At 48.4% G+C, this 11,463-nt stretch overlaps 2 protein-coding genes across 2 annotated transcripts; one reads left to right on the top strand and one right to left on the bottom strand.

The window, feature by feature from the left end:
• Positions 1 to 1,148: 1,148 nt before the first annotated feature.
• PCYB_102610 (hypothetical protein) lies at positions 1,149 to 7,243 on the top strand (the record flags this gene model as incomplete). The annotated part of the gene is made up of 9 exons (XM_004222810.1): positions 1,149 to 1,441; positions 1,596 to 1,653; positions 1,826 to 1,910; positions 2,053 to 2,143; positions 2,650 to 4,283; positions 4,453 to 5,288; positions 5,552 to 6,475; positions 6,608 to 6,662; positions 6,960 to 7,243. The coding sequence occupies 9 exons, from the start codon at positions 1,149 to 1,151 to the stop codon at positions 7,241 to 7,243; spliced, it is 4,260 nt and encodes a 1,419-aa protein (XP_004222858.1).
• A 1,125-nt stretch (positions 7,244 to 8,368) lies between these two features.
• PCYB_102600 (hypothetical protein) lies at positions 8,369 to 10,391 on the bottom strand (the record flags this gene model as incomplete). Its single annotated transcript, XM_004222809.1, has 2 exons — positions 8,369 to 8,383; positions 9,018 to 10,391. 2 exons carry the CDS (start codon positions 10,389 to 10,391, stop codon positions 8,369 to 8,371), a joined length of 1,389 nt encoding a protein of 462 aa, XP_004222857.1.
• Positions 10,392 to 11,463: the final 1,072 nt, after the last annotated feature.

The raw sequence follows: 11,463 nt of genomic DNA, 5'->3' as shown, positions 1-11,463 counted from the left end.
TTTTTTTTCCCGAATTTTCCTGACTTCCCATTTGACTAATTTTTTTTTTTTTTTTTTTTTAAATACAGATCAAGTCATACAAAACATAGCTGGTTCTTTTTTTTTTTTTTTTTTTTTTTGGCTCAGTTTGGACTTCGACTAACTCATGTGTGTATGCCTGCGTCAGTGGACAAGTCATTAAAAAAAAAAAAAAGATATTGTAAAACAAACTGGTGAAGCAACTCCACAAAGCACACTCGCAAGAAAGCAAACTTGCAAGAAAGCAAACTTGCAAAAGAGCAAACTTGCAAAAAAGCAAACTTGCAAAAAAGCAAACTTGCAAAAAAGCAAACTTGCAAAGAAAACTTCCAAAACCATGCTTTTATGCGATACGCTTAAGCGAACAATCTACGCAGTCCCAGTCCTCAAGGAGGCACATAGCTAAACCCGCTTTGGTGAGTCCCCTTTCCTACCACTTGACCGACGTTGACATTCTATTTGCACATAGAAGGGGAGAGAATCAGCGCGTAAACTAGCGCTACAGAGGACATGTCGTGTGTGCATGTTGCTGTACGTGTTTCTGTTCCTGCACGTGTTTCTGTTCCTGCACGTGTTCCTGTTCCTGTGTGTGTTCCCGTTCCTATGCGTGTTCCCGTTCCTGTACCTGCATTGGCCTGCCCGCACGTGCCTATCACCCGTCCAACATGCTCCATGTGTCAGGTCAGCGAAGCGGACGAGTCTACACGCTGTCTAACAAAAAAGCAAAGAATAAATAATACAAAAATAAAAAACAAAAAACAGGAAAACGTGCGACTAGCTTTAAATCTGTGTAGTTCACATTTGAAACAATCCACTCCCCTTGATGCCACAACGGCCTCGCTGGAGAGAGGCAGAGGGGATCGCCCTACACTTTTGTATGTGCAACGTTGGTAGCTAGCTAATTGGAACTTTTACCTAACCTGTGCAGGTGAAATGGGGAAAAAAAAAAAAAAAAAAAAAAAAATAACGAAAAATGTACGAAAAATATACGAAAAGTGTACGAAAAATGTACGAAAAATACACGAAAAAAATACGAGAAAAAAAAAAGAAAAAAAGCACACACTTTAAGTTTGGCAAACGTGGCAACCACCGCTCACGAAATTCAACTTCGCTCCTCACCCAAAAGAAAGATGCAGGAAAACGTAAGGACAAAAATAAATGATGCCAAGTCGTGCCTAATGGGCTTCTTGGGCAGTACCAAAGCGGCAAGTGTTCTACAGGAGGAGTCTGACCAGAAAAACTTGGACAAATCGAAAGAGGATGTAGAAAGAGCGGACGTGAGTAGCTTGAGTGAAAAGCCGAGTGGAAAGGTCCAAGACGATTCACTGTCTGCTAACCAAGATTCGGATGTTTTAAAAAAAAGGAAAACCGGAACAGTTCTGAGCAGGCGAAGTGACAACTGTGAGACAGCCAAAGGGGAAAGGTAAAAAAAAGGGCAACATAAAAAAAAAAAAAAAACAGATTAGCGGGGAAACTCACCGAAAGAGTGGTTAACAATTGCAGGACGTCCCGTTTTCGTCACTGCTCTGTTCGTAGCACCTGAAAAAACAGCAGCGGCTGCTTCGACTCCTTCACAGCAAGGCAGAAGATAGTGTTGCAAAGCCCACCGGAGGGAATGAAGACACAGGAAAGCAAGTAAGTAAAAAGTACATTCCTCACTATGCCCACCATGTGCAAAAAAATTTACACACACAAATAATTTACATTTTAGCATGTCGCCTCTTTATGTTGTGTGCTCATCTGTTCTACCTCCATATGTATGCTCAAGCAAAAAAAAAAAAATTCATGCGTCTTTTTTCTTCTCTAGGTAAGCCGAACGGATGCAAAGGGAAAGGAAGAGTTGGAAAAGGAAGAATTGGGAAAGGCATGCTCTACATCGGAAAAAAAAATAAGTATACATTTGATGAGCGAGACGAGGAAGCTGCTTTAACACAAGGGAGAAAAATTGTGTAATGGTTGCAACTAAGCTCCTTGTTCTTGTCACCATTTTGTAAACTACCCTTCCCACTTTTCTAACATCCCCCCCACACACAGAACGAAACAACCTCTCGGACGTACAGTACATAGAAAGTCTGAAGTGCGAAATTGATGAAAAACGAGACGGACAGTCTATCCAAAAATATGAGTAATGAGCTCTCAAAATGTTTCTTTGACACAGCGCGCTGCTTCGGCACGAGAAGGGGCACTTAGCTTCTACACGTCGCTTCTACACCCCGCTTCTACACGTCGCTTCTACATCCCGTTACTATACCCCTATTCTACACCCCGCTTCTACACCCCACTTCTACACTCCGCTTCTATACCCCTATGTGCGCACAGGAGCAAGCTGAACCCAGTGGCCCCCGAGTTCAAGCCGCAGAACTCGCTCTACGTGTATCAAAAGATGCAGCAGTGAGTGGAATGCCGGAGCGTCATCGAATCGTTGTTGAAGCGTTGCTGAAGCGTTTCCGTAGTGCTTCCAAATCGTTGTTGAAGCGTTTCCGGAGTGCTTCCGGAAAACCGAATCGACCGCACAATAACTGCTCCTGCATCTGCTCCTGTATCTGCTCCTGCACCTCCTCCTGCACCTCCTCCTGCACCTCCTCCTGCACCTCCTCCTGCACCTCCTCCTGCACCTCACCCCTTTCTCAGACACACAACAAAAAATCTGGTGATGCTGATAAAATCCTTCGGATACCAGGGAATCAAGATGGAAAAAATTTCTGGGGAATATTGCAAGAAGTATAACGCCCTGCTCAATCTGAGACACGCAGGGTTTAGCAATATTTACAATATGGTCAGGAGCCTGGACCACTGCTTGATTTGCGAAGAGGTGGGGGGAGAGGCGGATAAACTGGCTGACAAATTGGCTGACAAAATGGCGGACAAACTGGCGGACAAACTGGCGGACAAATCGGCGGAAGGATGCGAGGAGCCGCATGACAGGGACTCCACCTCAAATGAACCAAATGAACCAAACGAACCAAAACAAGCGAACAGCCAGAACAGCCAGAATAGCCAAAATCACGACTCAGAAAAAAACCTAATCATAAAATACAAAACGCCAAAGATGAACGAAGACAAACAATTTTTTCTAAAAGTCATTCTAGGCACGATAGCGGAATGCACCAACTACAATTCTCAGTTGACGGAGGAAGAGACTCCAGCGAATGCCAGTGTCTCCTTGACGAAGCTGCAGCAGGAGGTAAAGAAGCTCTTCGGGTCTTCTTTCAATTTAAAAATATTGCAAACTAGATGTGGAATTGACAAACTTCAAGCCTTCCTAGAGGAGATCCAAGAAATACAAATAATGTCCCTTCCTAATGATGTGAAACTTAGAATTACTCCACTAACTTATAGTGTTAAGATTCCGGATCTGAAGTCGATAAGGTCGTTACCGAGCAATGAGTTCAAAGTTAATGCACCCTCCAAAATGGGTAGCAAAAAAATGCCCATCTCGACACATTTCAATGATCAGGATTTTAGGTCGAATTCATTTAACGGGGGAGACAATAGTATCCTTAGTGCACTCAACAGCAGGGACAGAGGATCCCTTAGCAATGTACAGCTGGGGAGTGTTCTCACTAGGAACAACGACGCTAAGAAGAAAAAATTTAATTCTAATGGCAGTTTTGCCTTGCCCACTTCCAAGTCGCATGAGCGCATTTGGAAGGGTCTTACCGGTGGGAGTCTACTACGAAGCGGTGGCAGCCTCCTTCGAAGCGGTGGCAGCCTCCTTCGAAGCGGTGGGAATCTCCTTCAAAGCGGTGGTAGCCTCCTTCGAAGCGATGGAAGCCTGCTTCATGGCGTACTCGCCAACAGCGTGCCTGGCGACGGCGACAGCGAGTCGGTCCTCCAAATCAACGGGAGCTTTACCCAGGACCCCTGCGCCAGTTTGATGTGCAAGCTTAACAGTCAGGGGAGCTACGGAAGCCACGGAAGTCATGGAAGTCACGGAAGTCACGGAATCCACGGCAACTCGTGCATGTATTCGAACGACTGGGTAGGCATCCCGGGCCAGAAGCAGCATTCAAAGCAGCGCTCAAACGGGAGTCATAACCTGAATCAACACCCGAATCAACACCCGAGTCAACACTCGAGCCAACACCCGAGTCGCAACTTGAGCCACCACCCGAGCCACAGCCAGGGCCAACACCCTTTCATCAAAATGCTGACAAAGACGCAACTACATATTCTGCTGTACCAGCTGGTAGTTGTCCTCACGGAGAGGCAGAAAATGGAGTGGAATGACATAGTTAAAATCAAGGAGGAATTACTACACCAAAGTGAGTCACCCTACCTACGTGTGCCATATCAAAGAGGAAGCACCCTTACATGATCAATAGATGGGAAGCATGACTAACCATCTCTAACAGCCTGTGGAGCTATTTCGCTTGAGCTACGTCGTGCATACTTCTCTATTCCTTTCACCTTTTCCACCTCCCCAAACTGCAGGTAGTAGCAAGACATACGAAAATGAGAACTTGGGAAGGTGCGAACTGGAGGTGAGCAGGGACGAAGTGTGTGTTAATAAAGTAGAGGTGGATGGTGACAGTGCAAAGGGGGGTAGCGGCACAAAGGGGGGTAGCGGCACAAAGGGGGGTAGCGGCACAAAGGGGGATAGCGGCACAAAGGGGGATAGCGGCGCAAAGGGGGATAGCGGCGCAAAGGGGGATAGCGGCGCAAAGGGGGATAGCGGCGCAAAGGGGGATAGCGGCGCAACGGAGGGTGACGACACAAAGGAGGGTGGCGGCGCATCAGAGGGCAGCTGCGCAAAGGAAGAGCCGAGTGAGGCCCAGACGGGGGATGGCAAAGGAGAAGAACAACGAAACAACTCGACCACGAACACTTCCGATTTTGTGCATGAAATTTTTACGACACAAGAAACGGCGAAGCAGAGCATATCGGACAAGGCACCATCAGGAGAGTATTCAAAGGACCCACTATCGAGTTCGCTTGAGAAAGGAACAGGTGAAGAAGCATCTCAAAACATCATAGGCGTGTTTGTATCCTCCATTAAGAGTGAATGGAACAAGGCCTACTCGGAGCAGTACCCTTTGAGCTTCTACTTAAACCACTACAAGGCAAAAAAGTTGAGGAGACTTCTGGAGGAAATCCCGAACCTTGTTATTGCCGGGTGTAGTAGGAGCATACAGGTGTTTACACTAGACACTGCTCAATATTTTTATGACAATTTTTTTTCCGAGGAGCTTTCTAGTTTGAAGACCTTCGCCCGCTCCAAGTTCACCCCGATGAGTGCCTCGCACTACTTCAAGGACGCCACGTACAAGGTGCGTTAGCGGTGTTGGCGGCGTTAGTGGTGCTAGCGGTGTCAGCGGCGTTAGCGGTGTTAGCGATGCTAGCGGCGTTAGTGGTGTTAGAAGCGTTAGTGGTGTCAGCGGCATTAGTGGTGTCAGCGTCGTTAGTGTTGTTAGCACCGTTAGTGGTGTCAGCGGTGCCCCTGTTCGCCGTAGCAGTGGCTGATTGGCAACCCGCCGCCACTACTCCAGACATGTCGCTTCCCATATGGCGCCCTTCTCCCCACACCCCGCAGGAAGTCGCCGAGGAATTCGCCAAAGGGGACTGCTCAAAGATGATGAAGGTGCTGGGACTGGACCACCTCAAGCCCCCCCCATCGACTGTCAGCAAGAGCTATGAAAAAATTGTGAGCAAGTCCAAGAAAAATCGCAGCAGTAACCGTGTGGGCAGTTACATAAACTACAGCAACAAAATTTTCGGGCATCCAAGTGGGGACAGAAACGCCACGCCGTTCCTCCCAAATGGGGGAGGTTCCTTTGTGCGAAGTGAAGGGGGTCCCTTTGTGAGTAGTGAAGGAGGTCCCTTTGTGCACAGTGAAGGGGGTCCCTTTGTGCGCAGTGAAGGAGGTCCCTTTGTGCGCAGTGAAGGAGGTCCCTTTGTGCACAGTGAAGGGGGTCCCTTTGTGCACAGTGAAGGGGGTCCCTTTGTGCGCAGTGAAGGGGGTCCCTTTCTTCAGGGAGTGCCGTTCCTGCAGAGCAACGGAGAGCAGACCAATTTGGAAGTGCTACGGTACCACCTGCACAAGCTTCTCTACAACCTAGTGATTCACGTTTGCAAAAATCAAAACTCGTTGCACCTAGCGTACAAGAAAAGTGGAGTGATCCTGAGCGAGTACGAAATGAATAAACAGATGTGCGGTCCGATCTACTACTCCTCCGACTTAACATACGAAGATTTCATAACAGACAGACAAAGCTTATTTGAAAAGGAACAAGTCGCCAAGACTCTGTTCCTCCTCTCTCAACATGGGATCTATGGGATCAAATTCATACATCTAACTAATGAGTGGTACAAGCTCTACAAGTGTGAGTTGCGACCCCTTATGCGTATTTGCAAATATAATGAAATTGGAAAGATGATCTGTAGCATGTCTAATGTGCTGGTTGTGGGAGAGGGGTTCGACACGAAGTACATTCCCAGCATGGAGCTCGACGGGGAGGTACAGTCTACACGCAGCTACTGCGAAGTGGCTCCGGACGGGCCGGCACATCGGCCGGCACATCGCACAACGCGTCGCCCAACACGTGCGCACTTATTTGAGTGTACCCCCCCCACACACCTCCTTTTGCAGCGAAACCGCTTGGACGAATTTTCAGCCGGCAGCCTCGCCCATGTGATCTCCGACAGTAATGACCAAACGTTCCACCGTCGCATCGTTCCACCGTCGCATCGTTCCACCGTCGCATCGTTCCACCACCCATACGTCCCACCGCCCATACGTCCCACCGCCCATACGTTCCACCACCCATACGTTCCACCGCCCATACGTCCCACCGCCCATACGCTCCACCGCCCATACGTTCCACCGCCCATACGCTCCACCGCCCATACGCTCCACCGCATCAACACTTGGGTGACTTCCCCTTTTGAAGTCTTCCCGAGGAACTACATGCAACCCATTTTGTATTCCTCCCCCTTCGCAGACTTCCAGCAAAACCTCCCCTCCGCTTTCCCAAGACAATCACAAACCGGAGCAGTCACTCAGACACAGAAGAGTGGGCCCTATGAAAGCATCATGGAGGTCCTCTTTCCAAATATAATATCACAGAGGAATACAAACTTTCACAAAAGTCAAAGCGGAACTGTCCCCTTTTTTAGGAACAACATCGGTGGCTATGGAAAGGACACGTCTGGCTTCTTCGGCGCGTCCAACAACTGCGCATCCAAGGGGGACATAAATATAAGTAGCCTATTCAGAAATTTGTAAAGCCGCGCGTGTACCGCTACGTATGCGTGACGTTCATCGCGAGAAGTTCATCGTGAGAAGTTCATCGTGAGAAGTTCATCGCGAGAAGTTCATCGCGAGAAGTTCACCTCTTCTATTTTGCGCTTCTCATTTGCGCCTCCCTTTTGCCGCGTCGGTCCCAACAACTTCACTCTTATCCACCCTTATGCGGTATACTCTGCAGTGCAGAAACGCACATCCCTGTACCCTAACAGGGGGCGTCAACGCGAAAGCGAAAGGAAGGGGTGGGGTGGGGTGAGGGCGATCCTCCCCGAATTGGTAGAGATCGACCCGCAGAGGGACCCTTCCCAACTCTTCGATATCCAACGAGGGATGGCCACACATGGGTCAAGTCCATTTTGCCACTTCGCCATTTTTGCCATTTTTGCCATTTTTGCCATTTCGCCATTTCGCCACTTCGCCACTTCGCCACTTCGCCATTTTGCCACTTCGCCACTTCGCCATTTCGCCACTTCGCCACTTCGCCATTTCGACGCGCACTCTAACCTCCTAAAATAAAATTAGCAAATGTTCGGACACACGAACGGGATGTTTTGCCAGACATCACGTTAGAGGTTAAGAAGTCTCATGTCTGGGCGCAGCTAACCTCACTCCCTGCTCTCTTTCCTGCATTACTGTTCACACAGTTGGACGTTCTCTACATGTGTGGGGCCACATCTCAGGATTGCATTCCCGATTGGGTACCTCTCCAACAGGTTGTCCAACCCTCCCCACTACTGGACACACCTTCTGGAAAAAGAACTGCTTGTTCTAGAGAGCTGGACGTACAGTTACCCCCCTCTCACCACACGGGCCACCTGCCCATCCCCCTGCGCGCACGATCAGCGTAAGACAAATAAAAAAAAAAAAAATGCCTCAAAAGTGGCGTAACACTGACTTAAAGGTGGCCTAATACTGCCTCAAAAGTGGTCTAATACTACCTCAAAGCTGCCCCCAAACTGCCGGGACGCATTTCCCCCTTGACGTGACAATTCCTCACGGAGAGGTGAACCCTGGTTCCACAAATACACATGCGCACAGGTATCTGCTGTTATTTTTTCTTTTTTCTTTTTTATAAATCGAAAAATTTAACAAAAAAAAGGGGAATCAATCATAATAGCACTGGCGGAAAAAAAAAAGGGGGGGAGAGGAAGAGAGAGAGAAGGAGAGGGGGTACGGCAAGCAAATTCATTCTTGGCGGACTACACATGTGTGTTTAAACGGGGGGCATACATACACGCGTGCGTAGGTGTGTGTGCGCACACATACTCATACTAATAGGCACACTTAACGCATACTCACACGCGCACATACTCATAGGCGCACATACTCATACGCATATCTAACTCATACTAATAGGCATACATACTAATAGGCGTACATACTAATAGGCACACTTAACTTATGCTCACACTTATGCTTGTACCTGCATGCACACGTACGCACGCATCGGCGGAGGTGGCGGTTCCGAGTCGGAAACACAAACGGGGGGAGGAACGCGCCACGGCAAATCTGAGGGGCGCGTCACTGGTGCAGAGTCGGCGCTGCATTAGCGATGCCATGCTGGTGGGCAAACACATCGCCACATTAGCGACGCCATGCTGGTGGGCAAACACATCGCCACATTAGCGATGCCATGCTGGCGGGCAAGAACACCGCTTCCGCTACGCCGCCGCTACACCGCAGCTACACCACCGCTACACCGCCGCTACGCTGCCGGTGCGCCGACGGTCCACGCCTAGGCCTGCGAGTCGACAAGCTCCTGCTTCTTGGAGGAGTAGTTTCGGGACAACTTGGACTTGGAATGGAAACTGGCACCCCGCCCATTGGCCTTGGCGTCACTCATTCTGCTGCCCCGTCTGCTCTCGTCCCCAGACATCCCCGCGTGGCTGGTTTGATTCGAAGAGCTATCCATTCTGCTCGTCCCCTTGTGGACGCTATACTGTTGAGAGCTACTATTCACGCTGTCCTTATCATCGTAGTCCTGAGACCCCTGATAACTTCTGCTGTCATTCGAGCTGAAGGAGCTTTCCTCCTCATCGTCTTCGTTATCCCCAGAGTACAGGAACGGCTTCGATGCCTGAGTCCCTTGTCTACTCTTGGCATAGTTCGCTTTGGAAGTCTTCCTTTTCCTCTCATCTTCTGCCATCATATAATCGGATGCATTCAGCATGACATCAAAGGCACCCAAAGAGCGACCAACAATTACACATATGATGGCAACGTATCCTAAAAAGGATGGAGTATTGTAAGTCATCCCGATAAAAAAAACTAACACGATAGAAATTATTTCTAAAAATCTCCATGGGCCTTGTCCTGTTCTTCTAACCAATCTGTTAGAAATCACATTTTTTATAAATGGCAAGGTACCTACAGTTATCAAACAACCCCACATCTGCCAAGTATGCAAGGACATAATATTATATGGCATGTGTCCAAAAACGGTCCATTCTCCAGACAGTACAATCAGTATAGGTAGGAGTAGAACCCCTAAGAGGTGCTGGTTGTTGTGTAATGTATTCCCTTTTCCATCTACAAGATGCATAATTTTCTGCATGAAGCCTGCTCTGAAAATGGCTGAAAATAGTGCATATAGTAGAGCCCATATGATTACTCCTTTCCCTGTCGTCTTGGAATCAAAACAGCCAATTACAAAAGCGGCTAGGAGGAACACTATTGATTTCCACCTTAGAGGCATGTACTCCTCTCCGCACCCAATAAAACGAGTGAGGTGGTGAAATACTACCGTGAAACTAACAAGAACTGGGTAGGACGCTATACAAGGGGTTTTAAATAGTAAATAATTAGACAACACTAACATTAGACAATAGAATATGGAGGGGACAAATAACACCTTGAGCATATTTTCATTTATTTCTACTTTTGGGAAGTAGGCAAACTTGGGGAACTCCTTTCCTAACTCCCCACATACATAGGCAACCAGCAAACCCTGCGCCAACTGCCACCAAGTCACAAAGATGGGGAAAGGAATCACATCTAGGAACAGGCGGTACATAACGAATACATTGCACAGGGTCAGACCTACAAATAGGATTTCCGCCGTAATCAACTCGGGGTCTTTAAAATATCTTTCGATATCGTTCCATTCTGGCAGCTGCAGCTTTTCCATCTTGCGCTTCTCGGGTGGGGAGGAGGAGGGAGAGGATCGAAACGCTGTGCGTGTCTGTCTATGTCTGTGTGTATGCGCGGCAAGGCAAGGCCGGTTTACACTTTCTGCTTCCTTTCGCCAGTCTGTTCACTTCAGTTTCGCGCTTTTGCGCTGTTCCACTTGTCTAAGCCTTCCACGGTTTACTCCCTTTTGGCGGGTTTCGAATAAAACAGTTAGTTGCCAATGTCTACATGGGGGAGAGGAGAATTCAGTGTGTCGTTGGCGATGTGCACTCGAATGGGTCACGCGTTGGGGCGGTCACCCTTTCCGCTTTCGCGTTTTGTTTGGATGTCTTTTGGGTGTCTTTTGGGTGTCTTTTGGGTGTCTTTTGGGTGTCTTTTGGGTGTCATTTGGGTGTCTTTTGGGTGTCATTTGGGTGTCTTTTGGATGTCTTTTGGGTGTCATTTGGATACCCCTTGGATACCCTTTGGACACCCTATGGACACCCTTTGGATACCCCTTGGACACCCTTTGGACATCCTTTGGATACCCTTCTGCTCCCTTTTCGCGATGCCTACCGTTTCACAATGGTGCACACACGAACGTACAACAAAATAAAATCGTGTTCGCTTCCGCTTCTGGACACGCTCTGCACGTGCGGTGGCCTTTGGCTGTACAATGATTTTTTAATTCACTGGCGTGTGTGAATGGGGGGGGTTCGCGCGGGTGAGTGGATGCGCGATGGGGGGCAAGTGTGCACATGGAAATGCGCGTATGGAAGGGGTACATGGAAAGTGTGCATATGCCAGGTGAACATAATGCAAAACGTACATATGCGAAGCGTACACAGGCGAAGCGTACACAGGCGAATGCGTCCCCACGATGCGCTCGTAAATACACTCGTAAATACACTCGCGAATACACTCGCGCTGCCCACTGCGCCTTCACTTACGTGTACGCGTGTGCCAGTGCATGCGTATGCATACGGACGTGCGCGGAACTCTCGGGAACACTGCGGATGTGCTAGTCTTTAAAAACGAAAAAATAAAATTTACAAGAAAAGGCAGAAAAGAATAAAAGAAAAAAGAAGAAA

The sequence above is a fragment of the Plasmodium cynomolgi genome, chromosome 10, assembly GCF_000321355.1.
Source record: "Plasmodium cynomolgi strain B DNA, chromosome 10, whole genome shotgun sequence".
Lineage (NCBI taxonomy): Eukaryota > Apicomplexa > Aconoidasida > Haemosporida > Plasmodiidae > Plasmodium > Plasmodium cynomolgi.
This window is presented reverse-complemented; position numbering and strand designations above follow the sequence as displayed.